The sequence below is a fragment of the Canis lupus genome, chromosome 21 (genome assembly GCF_048164855.1).
Source record: "Canis lupus baileyi chromosome 21, mCanLup2.hap1, whole genome shotgun sequence".
NCBI classification, from domain to species: domain Eukaryota; kingdom Metazoa; phylum Chordata; class Mammalia; order Carnivora; family Canidae; genus Canis; species Canis lupus.
This window is the reverse complement of record NC_132858.1, coordinates 1,164,050-1,177,318: the sequence shown is the minus strand read 5'-3', so window position 1 is coordinate 1,177,318 and position 13,269 is coordinate 1,164,050. Positions and strand designations below refer to the sequence as shown.

The 13,269-nt window shown below is 47.7% G+C and overlaps 2 protein-coding genes across 2 annotated transcripts; both read left to right on the top strand.

Annotated features, from left to right (window-relative positions):
• The first annotated feature begins 1,697 nt into the window (after positions 1-1,697).
• LOC140612252 (acyl-CoA (8-3)-desaturase-like) lies at positions 1,698-6,639 on the top strand. The gene is made up of 6 exons (XM_072789421.1): positions 1,698-1,886; positions 3,125-3,222; positions 3,406-3,502; positions 3,752-3,831; positions 3,937-4,062; positions 4,381-6,639. Exons 1-6 carry the CDS (start codon positions 1,713-1,715, stop codon positions 4,430-4,432), a joined length of 627 nt encoding a protein of 208 aa, XP_072645522.1. The 5' UTR covers positions 1,698-1,712; the 3' UTR covers positions 4,433-6,639.
• Positions 6,640-8,328: 1,689 nt separating this feature from the next.
• Positions 8,329-13,259, top strand: LOC140612251 (acyl-CoA (8-3)-desaturase-like). Its single transcript, XM_072789419.1, has 6 exons — positions 8,329-8,517; positions 9,752-9,849; positions 10,033-10,129; positions 10,375-10,454; positions 10,560-10,685; positions 11,004-13,259. The coding sequence occupies exons 1-6, from the start codon at positions 8,344-8,346 to the stop codon at positions 11,053-11,055; spliced, it is 627 nt and encodes a 208-aa protein (XP_072645520.1). The 5' UTR covers positions 8,329-8,343; the 3' UTR covers positions 11,056-13,259.
• Positions 13,260-13,269: the final 10 nt, after the last annotated feature.

Genomic DNA, 13,269 nt, shown 5'->3' with positions numbered 1-13,269 from the left:
TGAAGGCTATTCACTTGTTTTTTTTTTTTTTTTTTTTTTTTTTAAGGCTATTCACTCGTAATCCATGATGTTCTTGTGCACATGTCAACGCCCACCCCCACCCCCCGCACTGTAAGTTACTACCTACGTCTATGGCTGGAACTTTCTGATCAGGAGTTCCCAGACTCTCCCCTTTGCACAAGGCCTTTGGGCAGAGGAATAACAGGACTGTCCAAAAGAACACCAAGGCACAGGGAGACTATGGCAAGGAAAAGGAAAGCCAGCCCCTTCTTGTGACCCCTAGAAAGCCAGATGGTATCTCCCACTACCATGAGGCAATACCCTCACCCTTTTGACCTTGTTTCTAGCCTCAGTACAAGTATTCCCCTAAAAGTCTCCTTTTTGCTTGAACCTTTGCAGGTTCAACGCTTCAGAGACGGACTGCAAAGCAATGCCTTTTAAACCTTGATCCAACTAGAACAGCTCCCTTTGAGCAGGAACATTAAAATGAGCTAGGAAAAAATTTCCGGAAGTGGTTTTCCCCTGCAGTGTGCAGTGGTTAATAAACTTCTAGGAAAGACCAGACAACTTAGCATGAAAAGACCAGAGGAAAACCACTCTACACATCCGACTCCCACAGGGTATAAGCCCTTAACTAGAGCCACAACACTGAGGCCATCACTCCCTAAGACCTCTTTCCACTTCTGGGCCCTGCTGTCATCATTACCACAGGCTTAGAAATACTACTTGGCGCTCTCAAAAGTTATGTGGCTCGGTCCAGTTGGAGAAATCCGTTTCATTGAACTGCTGGGTATAGCAGTGAACAGAACCAAGATCCCTGCCCTCAGAATAGAACTTTGTCTACACCAGTGGTTGTCCCCTAATTATAAGAGCGATGCTGGGGAGACTGTCCCACTCTTGCTTCAACCAGAGCAGCTCTTATATCCTGAGATTCCACGTAAGATTTCACTTAAAATACAGATTGCTCCCTTAGAAATTTTAAAACCCACCAGCTTCAGTCTTTTACCCACTTAATCTGTTAGAACACTGGCAGCTTAAACTTCGAGATGGCTTCAGGGTCTCTGTTAACCTCAAACGGCAGTGACAGGAATGCTAAGAAATCAGACTCCCCACGAGTTTCACCAGGATAAAAGAACTTTTAAAACATTCCATCTCTATGGGAAACAGCAACCTGGATTTGATGTCACAAAAGGAACACAAAAGTGAGTCATCAGTGCAATTTTTTTCACGATTTATAAATTCGTGAGGTAAATGCTTGAATGAAGTAGATCAAAATTGTGAAGCTTTCCTCAAAGTAGCTTCTTTATCTCACCCAGTGGGTTGGAAACTAGAAACCCATTCAATTTATTAAAAATTCTTTTCTAGTAAGTTAAACCAGGCAGGCATCCTCCTCCAAATGGCCTAAAGCACGGCCACAGCGGCTTTGGCCAGTCTATGGAGTGTGGCTCCATCTTGTGGCCACTCTCAAACCTCTTGTAACTACGATCCCAGGGTGTTCTCTTCAGCGTGGAAAGAACATTACATATGGCCTGAATGAAGCCTGGAGGCACTTGGGATGTTTTCAGATGTTCTCAGAGAATACGACATGCTGGTTACTTTTACAGTTTTATTGACTCTTTTCTCATACCTTTAAAACAAAACAGCACATGAAAACAGCATCTTAATCTCAAAGTCTCAACTGCCAAGGCAGCTGGAAGGGGCCACAGGAAGGGATGGCAGGGGGGCAACACCATGCCAGAGGCTGTCCCTTAGGCGCTGACCCCCCCTTGTGCTGCTCACATCTCCCTCCTGCCTCCATTTCCTTCCCAGTTGGGCCCCCAGCCTTGCTGCCTCTCTACTTCCAGTGGTATATTTTCTATTTTGTTATCCAGCGGAAGAAGTGGGTGGTGAGTATCCACAGCCCCCGAGATGCACATCCTTTGTCTTCAGAACTTTGAGGGGAATGGGGGTTCTCCAGAGGAAAGCCCACTGAGATCTACTCCAGGCCTAATTTAGAGCAAAGTTAATAGAACTTGAGTATAGACCTTCCTTGTCTCTAGATGGGATGATCTGGATTTACCAGACAGCCTGACCCCAATGCCATATTTCATTTTGTAAAAGATTTTCAAAAATTCATACATTTTGAGAGAGTGCACACGAGAGGGAGATTCACTTAGACTTGGCACTGAGCAGAGAAGACCAGGCTTGATCCCACCACTTTGATCATGACCTGAGCCAAAACCAAGAGTCGGATGCTCCACTGACTGAGCCACCCAGGCGCCCCCCCAATGGCCTATTTCATTCAGCCTGTATCTCCTGAGGCTTTTGTGCTTGGCATAAAGCCAGGAGCCAGGCTTGGGAAGAGATAGAAGCAGGTGGTTCTGGGATTCCAAAAGGGCCCTGCTTGCCTCTGGCTTGAAGAGAGGCATCAGAAAAGGCTTTGTGAAATTACTTTTCTAGCTGGCCTTGGAGGACAGGCAGAGGTGGGCTAGGGAGAGGACTCTGACCAGAGAAGCTGGGAAGTGAGGGGCAATTTTAGCCACTGGACATGTTGTGGACTCATGTCAGGGGAGAATTGTGGTACAGAAGAGTGCCTGCAGGTTTGATCAGGGGACTGGCACAGTCAGCCGCTGTCCTGGAAGATTTGTTTGGCAGCGTAATGAAGGCATAAAGAACTTAGATGGGGGCAGCCTGGGTGGCTCAGCGGTTTAGCGCTGCCTTCAGCCCAAGGCGTGATCCTGGAGACCCGGGATCGAGTCCCACGTTGGGCTCCCTGCATGGAGCCTGCTTCTCCCTCTGCCTGTGTCTCTGCCTCTCTCTCTCTGTGTGTCTCTCATGAGTAAATAAAATATTTTAAAAAAAGAAAAAAAAAAAAGAACTTAGGTGGGTTGGGAGGAGCTGGAGGCAGAGAGGCCCTGCAGGCTTTGCCACCTGTGAAGGGAACAGGGAAGGAGGACTGGGGACTACCACCAGGAACGTAAGTGGTGGCACTAGATATTGCAGATCGTGCGATGAAGAAAAGCTGACAGTGATGGAGGCTTCAGTCTGGGTCCCTGGCAGAATGGCCATACCATGCAAATAAGCGAAGTGAAAGGAAGAGGAGGAAGTGCTTTATGCCAGCCTGCCTCTCTGCCTCTCAATGCAGGACTTGGCCTGGATGATCACCTTCTATGCTCGCATCTTCCTCACTTACGTGCCGTTTTTGGGACTGAAAGGCGTCCTGGGCCTTTTCTTCATGGTCAGGTAGTATTTGACAGGGCAGGAGGGATGGCGAAGAAAAGCAGGTGTTTGGGAGTCACGAGTCTGGTCTGGGGGCTGTGCTGGGGATTTCGGCAGCAGGGGATGTTTCAGCTGTTAGCTTAGGAAGATGGCCAGGCTAGAGAGCTCTTATCTGTACTGTTTTTGTCTGTGCGCCATATCCACCAGGTTCCTGGAAAGCATCTGGTTTGTATGGGTAACACAGATGAACCATATCCCCATGCACATTGATTACGACCGGAATATGGACTGGGTCTCCACCCAGGTAAGGGACGGTCACCTGGAAGACCTAGGGATAATAAAAATGGTGGGTGGGCACAGGGGCAGACTAAGGGGCAAGGGCAGTAACATAAAAGCCCCCAAACAGCACCACCTTATTAGCCTGAGGCTTCTCCTGCTACCTACCCTGTGGAGAAGGGAGTGACCAGGGACAGTCCCACACCCGTCCTCTTAGCCAGCTTGGCCTTTCCATCCGGCACCCAGACGCATCCCCTCCCCGGCCTTCTTCCTCCAGCTCCGGGCAACATGCAACGTCCACAGGTCTGCCTTCAACGACTGGTTCAGTGGACATCTCAACTTCCAGATTGAGCACCAGTGAGTAGGGGGACCTGAGAAGCAGGGTCCTTGGGAGGGTCCCTGTGGGGCAAGCAGGGATGTGGAAACCGGAGTAGGAGCCTGACTGTCCCATTCTCCTTGAAGTCTTTTCCCCACAATGCCTCGACACAATTACTATAAAGTGGCTCCCCTGGTGCAGTCCCTGTGTGCCAAGCATGGCATAGAGTACCAGTCCAAGCCCCTGCTCTCAGCCTTCGCCGACATTATCTAGTGAGTACCTGAGCCTGGGAAGATTGCTGGGGGGGCCAGGGGGGCAAGCCATGGGGTTGGTGATGTGTGGGGTGGGAGCAAAAGGCAGGTTTCCCAATCCTCTGGAATGGAGGCCACCAAGACAGGCAGGTGCTGTATTGGTCTTGTGGTTGTGGCCCAACCGATTTCTCAGAAGCAAAGGGGAGAAAGAGGGCCATATGCCATGGAGATCGGTCTCCATTCCTCTCTGAGAGCCTCACTACTCCATGTCTGTAGGGTGGTTTGGCTTTTGGGCTTGGCTATGCTCTCTCACTTCCTGCTCCTATCTTGCCCCCACAGCTCACTGAAGGAGTCTGGGCAGCTCTGGCTAGATGCCTATCTTCACCAGTAACAACAGCCCCCACCCCCATCTGTAAGAGATGCCTATCTTCACCTATAACACCAGCCTGAAAAAAAATAATAATAAAAAAAATTAAAAAAACAAACAAAAAAACCAAAAACAAACAAAACAAAACAAAACAAAACACACCAGCCTGTCTGGAAGAGGCGTTTCGGGCACCAAAACAGAGGGTAGTTTGAAGGACAATGCCACTGCAATTCTAATACTCAGAGGTAGGGGTGGGTTTGAGGAGGTAATAGCTCAACTCAAACCCTTCCCCTTTATCTTCTAGGCACAGATCTAAGACCCAAGGGGCTAGGGGGACACACAGCCCCCTAGAGGGGGAGGGATGGAACTACTGGGGCAGAGATGTGCGAGTTTAGTTTCCTTTTTCTAGTTTGGCAGATGCAGATGGTTGGTGAGGAAAGGGAGGGGATCTACCCAGCCCAAAAATCAGTAAGAGATTTAGCATTAAAATTCCAGCCAGGAAAGGGGTGAGCCCATCTCACTGGTGTGCTTCTCAGTGCCTTCTACACCCTCCACTATCTGAGGAGATAAGAGTGGCTGAACCTTCTGGGTAAGAAGATTTCTATCCTCTTTGAAGCCTGGCATAGTACACTGCCTGGGAGGCTCAGCTCACTCTAGGGCTAGGTGGGACCTAGGTCTGCCTCTAGCTCCTGGAGAAGCAATTTTCCCACTTCTAGTAGCAGTTAGAGTAAAGCCAGGATTGCAGTGCTAGAGACCTCTGACTTTGAAGGATCTTGGCACTACCGATTTTGAACTTATGTTCCATCCAGGGCACCGAGAGAGCATTTAGGTCCTAGGTCTTGCAAAAATAGCAAGAAGAGTGCCTGGCTTTGGGTCACCTCTTGTAAGCACCACCCAAGGAATAAGACATTCGTAGGATGAGGAGTCCACTTCTTGATCCATAAGTGAACAGATGGGCTAACTTCATCTCTTCCCTAGAAAAAAAAGGGGGTTCCCAGTGGTTTCCCTTTGTCATCTTCCCTGTACTTCCAAGTTTAACAAAGTAGTTAGTTGGCACAAGTGACCATGTTGGGAGACCCTGAATTACCAGTCATGAGGAAAACAAATTTAATTCCTAAAGACTATAGGGGTTGTTAAGAGATTTTCTACAACCTAAATTATTTTAGGTATTACTTCTGAGTAGGAACAGTGAATTAAATATAATCACTTCACAGTTCTAAACCAGAGATAGGAAGATAAAAACAGAAGTTTGTGAACTATCAACTCTGTTCAAGCATCTTCTCGGCTGGACACCAGGTAGGAATTTAGAATAATCTCTTTAAAAAGCCTATCAGTCTAGTACTGAAATACAGTTTTTTAAAAAATTTCCAGGGTTTTAAGCCCTCCCATGCAGGTGAGGGAGCTATTTCCCTGTTCATCAGCATCTACTGTAAGAATATTGAGCATTTTGGATACAGAGAGGAGAAAACTCAAACCTAGAAGGCAAAAAAGAGAGCCGTAGAAGAGTCCATATTTAGTTTTAGGAGAGAATAAAGGTCCTCTGAAAACAAGTTGTGATGGGGTCAGAGGTACCACCCGTGGAAAGGCTGTTGGGATAACTTACAGATTTGTCAGAACAAAGATTAAAGGGATGACAAACAGGGGCAGGACCGGTTACGAAAGAGTTCAGATCTCCATTTGGGCAGAACATGGTTTGAAACAAATTAGGAGTGGAATTGGAAAGTTCTATTTTCATTGGCTTCCTCACCCCGGAACAGGTGCTGACCTGCCCCAACCCCTATCCCCCGCTACCTAAGGTTTAGGGGTCACCAGCCTGTAAAGCCAGTAAGGCTCACTGAGCCAAGTCCAGGCCCTCAAAGGACTTTAACCACTGTGGCCTTCTCTCCTTCGCCTAGACCAGAGTGGTCTCACATGGCCACAGAGGGATGCACCAATGATGTAAAAGGCTGAGACTGTTTTAACAGTCAGGGCAGTGATCTCAAATCCAGGCCGTTATGTGAGAAAACAGGCTTACGGAGGACAGGTCACAGAGTGTGGCAAAGCTTACATTTCAACCCAGTGTTGTAGAATTCCAACCTACATGTCTATCTTTGTTACTTTCGTCTTCGCGCCCCTTTACCAAAAGCATTTTCTTTAATTATGCCCTACATCTGTATCCTTTCTGGGTGTGCCAGTTTTGTTACCACATCCAGATGAGGTAAAGCTGAAAAATAAAGTTAATTTTGACCAAATGAAGGCTATTCACTTGTTTTTTTTTTTTTTTTTAAGGCTATTCACTTGTAATCCATGATGTTCTTGTGCACATGTCAACGCCCACCCCCACCCCCCGCACTCTAAGTTACTACCTACGTCTATGGCTGGAACTTTCTGATCAGGAGTTCCCAGACTCTCCCCTTTGCACAAGGCCTTTGGGCAGAGGAATAACAGGACTGTCCAAAAGAACACCAAGGCACAGGGAGACTATGGCAAGGAAAAGGAAAGCCAGCCCCTTCTTGTGACCCCTAGAAAGCCAGATGGTATCTCCCACTACCATGAGGCAATACCCTCACCCTTTTGACCTTGTTTCTAGCCTCAGTACAAGTATTCCCCTAAAAGTCTCCTTTTTGCTTGAACCTTTGCAGGTTCAACGCTTCAGAGACGGACTGCAAAGCAATGCCTTTTAAACCTTAATCCAACTAGAACAGCTCCCTTTGAGCAGGAACATTAAAATGAGCTAGGAAAAAATTTGCGGAAGTGGTTTTCCCCTGCAGTGTGCAGTGATTAATAAACTTCTAGGAAAGACCAGACAACTTAGCATGAAAAGACCAGAGGAAAACCACTCTACACATCCGACTCCCACAGGGTATAAGCCCTTAACTAGAGCCACAACACTGAGGCCATCACTCCCTAAGACCTCTTTCCACTTCTGGGCCCTGCTGTCATCATTACCACAGGCTTAGAAATACTACTTGGCGCTCTCAAAAGTTATGTGGCTCGGTCCAGTTGGAGAAATCCGTTTCATTGAACTGCTGGGTATAGCAGTGAACAGAACCAAGATCCCTGCCCTCAGAATAGAACTTTGTCTACACCAGTGGTTGTCCCCTAATTATAAGAGCGATGCTGGGGAGACTGTCCCACTCTTGCTTCAACCAGAGCAGCTCTTATATCCTGAGATTCCACGTAAGATTTCACTTAAAATACAGATTGCTCCCTTAGAAATTTTAAAACCCACCAGCTTCAGTCTTTTACCCACTTAATCTGTTAGAACACTGGCAGCTTAAACTTCGAGATGGCTTCAGGGTCTCTGTTAACCTCAAACGGCAGTGACAGGAATGCTAAGAAATCAGACTCCCCACGAGTTTCACCAGGATAAAAGAACTTTTAAAACATTCCATCTCTATGGGAAACAGCAACCTGGATTTGATGTCACAAAAGGAACACACAAGTGACTTGTGAAGTGTAATTTTTTTCACGATTTATAAATTCGTGAGGTAAATGCTTGAATGAAGTAGATCAAAATTGTGAAGCTTTCCTCAAAGTAGCTTCTTTATCTCACCCAGTGGGTTGGAAACTAGAAACCCATTCAATTTATTAAAAATTCTTTTCTAGTAAGTTAAACCAGGCAGGCATCCTCCTCCAAATGGCCTAAAGCACGGCCACAGCGGCTTTGGCCAGTCTATGGAGTGTGGCTCCATCTTGTGGCCACTCTCAAACCTCTTGTAACTACGATCCCAGGGTGTTCTCTTCAGCGTGGAAAGAACATTACATATGGCCTGAATGAAGCCTGGAGGCACTTGGGATGTTTTCAGATGTTCTCAGAGAATACGACATGCTGGTTACTTTTACAGTTTTATTGACTCTTTTCTCATACCTTTAAAACAAAACAGCACATGAAAACAGCATCTTAATCTCAAAGTCTCAACTGCCAAGGCAGCTGGAAGGGGCCACAGGAAGGGATGGCAGGGGGGCAACACCATGCCAGAGGCTGTCCCTTAGGCACTGACCCCCCCTTGTGCTGCTCACATCTCCCTCCTGCCTCCATTTCCTTCCCAGTTGGGCCCCCAGCCTTGCTGCCTCTCTACTTCCAATGGTATATTTTCTATTTTGTTATCCAGCGGAAGAAGTGGGTGGTGAGTATCCACAGCCCCCGAGATGCACATCCTTTGTCTTCAGAACTTTGAGGGGAATGGGGGTTCTCCAGAGGAAAGCCCACTGAGATCTACTCCAGGCCTAATTTAGAGCAAAGTTAATAGAACTTGAGTATAGACCTTCCTTGTCTCTAGATGGGATGATCTGGATTTACCAGACAGCCTGACCCCAATGCCATATTTCATTTTTTAAAAGATTTTCAAAAATTCATACATTTTGAGAGAGTGCACACGAGAGGGAGATTCACTTAGACTTGGCACTGAGCAGAGAAGACCAGGCTTGATCCCACCACTTTGATCATGACCTGAGCCAAAACCAAGAGTCGGATGCTCCACTGACTGAGCCACCCAGGCGCCCCCAATGGCCTATTTCATTCAGCCTGTATCTCCTGAGGCTTTTGTGCTTGGCATAAAGCCAGGAGCCAGGCTTGGGAAGAGATAGAAGCAGGTGGTTCTGGGATTCCAAAAGGGCCCTGCTTGCCTCTGGCTTGAAGAGAGGCATCAGAAAAGGCTTTGTGAAATTACTTTTCTAGCTGGCCTTGGAGGACAGGCAGAGGTGGGCTAGGGAGAGGACTCTGACCAGAGAAGCTGGGAAGTGAGGGGCAATTTTAGCCACTGGACATGTTGTGGACTCACGTCAGGGGAGAATTGTGGTACAGAAGAGTGCCTGCAGGTTTGATCAGGGGACTGGCACAGTCAGCCGCTGTCCTGGAAGATTTGTTTGGCAGCGTAATGAAGGCATAAAGAACTTAGATGGGGGCAGCCTGGGTGGCTCAGCGGTTTAGCGCTGCCTTCAGCCCAAGGCGTGATCCTGGAGACCCGGGATCGAGTCCCACGTTGGGCTCCCTGCATGGAGCCTGCTTCTCCCTCTGCCTGTGTCTCTGCCTCTCTCTCTCTGTGTGTCTCTCATGAGTAAATAAAATATTTTAAAAAAAGAAAAAAAAAAAGAACTTAGGTGGGTTGGGAGGAGCTGGAGGCAGAGAGGCCCTGCAGGCTTTGCCACCTGTGAAGGGAACAGGGAAGGAGGACTGGGGACTACCACCAGGAACGTAAGTGGTGGCACTAGATATTGCAGATCGTGCGATGAAGAAAAGCTGACAGTGATGGTGCTTCAGTCTGGGTCCCTGGCAGAATGGCCATACCATGCAAATAAGCGAAGTGAAAGGAAGAGGAGGAAGTGCTTTATGCCAGCCTGCCTCTCTGCCTCTCAATGCAGGACTTGGCCTGGATGATCACCTTCTATGCTCGCATCTTCCTCACTTACGTGCCGTTTTTGGGACTGAAAGGCGTCCTGGGCCTTTTCTTCATGGTCAGGTAGTATTTGACAGGGCAGGAGGGATGGCGAAGAAAAGCAGGTGTTTGGGAGTCACGAGTCTGGTCTGGGGGCTGTGCTGGGGATTTCGGCAGCAGGGGATGTTTCAGCTGTTAGCTTAGGAAGATGGCCAGGCTAGAGAGCTCTTATCTGTACTGTTTTTGTCTGTGCGCCATATCCACCAGGTTCCTGGAAAGCATCTGGTTTGTATGGGTAACACAGATGAACCATATCCCCATGCACATTGATTACGACCGGAATATGGACTGGGTCTCCACCCAGGTAAGGGACGGTCACCTGGAAGACCTAGGGATAATAAAAATGGTGGGTGGGCACAGGGGCAGACTAAGGGGCAAGGGCAGTAACATAAAAGCCCCCAAACAGCACCACCTTATTAGCCTGAGGCTTCTCCTGCTACCCTGTGGAGAAGGGAGTGACCAGGGACAGTCCCACACCCGTCCTCTTAGCCAGCTTGGCCTTTCCATCCGGCACCCAGACGCATCCCCTCCCCGGCCTTCTTCCTCCAGCTCCGGGCAACATGCAACGTCCACAGGTCTGCCTTCAACGACTGGTTCAGTGGACATCTCAACTTCCAGATTGAGCACCAGTGAGTAGGGGGACCTGAGAAGCAGGGTCCTTGGGAGGGTCCCTGTGGGGCAAGCAGGGATGTGGAAACCGGAGTAGGAGCCTGACTGTCCCATTCTCCTTGAAGTCTTTTCCCCACAATGCCTCGACACAATTACCATAAAGTGGCTCCCCTGGTGCAGTCCCTGTGTGCCAAGCATGGCATAGAGTACCAGTCCAAGCCCCTGCTCTCAGCCTTCGCCGACATTATCTAGTGAGTACCTGAGCCTGGGAAGATTGCTGGGGGGGCCAGGGGGGCAAGCCATGGGGTTGGTGATGTGTGGGGTGGGAGCAAAAGGCAGGTTTCCCAATCCTCTGGAATGGAGGCCACCAAGACAGGCAGGTGCTGTATTGGTCTTGTGGTTGTGGCCCAACCTATTTCTCAGAAGCAAAGGGGAGAAAGAGGGCCATATGCCATGGAGATCGGTCTCCATTCCTCTCTGAGAGCCTCACTACTCCATGTCTGTAGGGTGGTTTGGCTTTTGGGCTTGGCTATGCTCTCTCACTTCCTGCTCCTATCTTGCCCCCACAGCTCACTGAAGGAGTCTGGGCAGCTCTGGCTAGATGCCTATCTTCACCAGTAACAACAGCCCCTACCCCCATCTGTAAGAGATGCCTATCTTCACCTATAACACCGGCCTGAAAAAAAATAATAATAAAAAAAAATAAAAAAACAAACAAAAAAACCAAAAACAAACAAAACAAAACAAAACAAAACACACCAGCCTGTCTGGAAGAGGCGTTTCTGGCACCAAAACAGAGGGTAGTTTGAAGGACAATGCCACTGCAATTCTAATACTCAGAGGTGGGGGTGGGTTTGAGGAGGTAATAGCTCAACTCAAACCCTTCCCCTTTATCTTCTAGGCACAGATCTAAGACCCAAGGGGCTAGGGGGACACACAGCCCCCTAGAGGGGGAGGGATGGAACTACTGGGGCAGAGATGTGCGAGTTTAGTTTCCTTTTTCTAGTTTGGCAGATGCAGATGGTTGGTGAGGAAAGGGAGGGGATCTACCCAGCCCAAAAATCAGTAAGAGATTTAGCATTAAAATTCCAGCCAGGAAAGGGGTGAGCCCATCTCACTGGTGTGCTTCTCAGTGCCTTCTACACCCTCCACTATCTGAGGAGATAAGAGTGGCTGAACCTTCTGAGTAAGATTTCTATCCTCTTTGAAGCCTGGCATAGTACACTGCCTGGGAGGCTCAGCTCACTCTAGGGCTAGGTGGGACCTAGGTCTGTCGCTAGCTCCTGGAGAAGCAATTTTCCCACTTCTAGTAGCAGTTAGAGTAAAGCCAGGATTGCAGTGCTAGAGACCTCTGACTTTGAAGGATCTTGGCACTACCGATTTTGAACTTATGTTCCATCCAGGGCACCGAGAGAGCATTTAGGTCCTAGGTCTTGCAAAAATAGCAAGAAGAGTGCCTGGCTTTGGGTCACCTCTTGTAAGCACCACCCAAGGAATAAGACATTCGTAGGATGAGGAGTCCACTTCTTGATCCATAAGTGAACAGATGGGCTAACTTCATCTCTTCCCTAGAAAAAAAAGGGGGTTCCCAGTGGTTTCCCTTTGTCATCTTCCCTGTACTTCCAAGTTTAACAAAGTAGTTAGTTGGCACAAGTGACCATGTTGGGAGACCCTGAATTACCAGTCATGAGGAAAACAAATTTAATTCCTAAAGACTATAGGGGTTGTTAAGAGATTTTCTACAACCTAAATTATTTTAGGTATTACTTCTGAGTAGGAACAGTGAATTAAATATAATCACTTCACAGTTCTAAACCAGAGATAGGAAGATAAAAACAGAAGTTTGTGAACTATCAACTCTGTTCAAGCATCTTCTCGGCTGGACACCAGGTAGGAATTTAGAATAATCTCTTTAAAAAGCCTATCAGTCTAGTACTGAAATACAGTTTTTAAAAAAATTTCCAGGGTTTTAAGCCCTCCCATGCAGGTGAGGGAGCTATTTCCCTGTTCATCAGCATCTACTGTAAGAATATTGAGCATTTTGGATACAGAGAGGAGAAAACTCAAACCTAGAAGGCAAAAAAGAGAGCCGTAGAAGAGTCCATATTTAGTTTTAGGAGAGAATAAAGGTCCTCTGAAAACAAGTTGTGATGGGGTCAGAGGTACCACCCGTGGAAAGGCTGTTGGGATAACTTACAGATTTGTCAGAACAAAGATTAAAGGGATGACAAACAGGGGCAGGACCGGTTACGAAAGAGTTCAGATCTCCATTTGGGCAGAACATGGTTTGAAACAAATTAGGAGTGGAATTGGAAAGTTCTATTTTCATTGGCTTCCTCACCCCGGAACAGGTGCTGACCTGCCCCAACCCCTATCCCCCGCTACCTAAGGTTTAGGGGTCACCAGCCTGTAAAGCCAGTAAGGCTCACTGAGCCAAGTCCAGGCCCTCAAAGGACTTTAACCACTGTGGCCTTCTCTCCTTCACCTAGACCAGAGTGGTCTCACATGGCCACAGAGGGATGCACCAATGATGTAAAAGGCTGAGACTGTTTTAACAGTCAGGGCAGTGATCTCAAATCCAGGCCGTTATGTGAGAAAACAGGCTTACGGAGGACAGGTCACAGAGTGTGGCAAAGCTTACATTTCAACCCAGTGTTGTAGAATTCCAACGTACATGTCTATCTTTGTTACTTTCGTCTTCGCGCCCCTTTACCAAAAGCATTTTCTTTAATTATGCCCTACATCTGTATCCTTTCTGGGTGTGCCAGTTTTGTTACCACATCCAGATGAGGTAAAGCTGAAAAATAAAGTTAATTTTGACCAAATGAAGGCTAT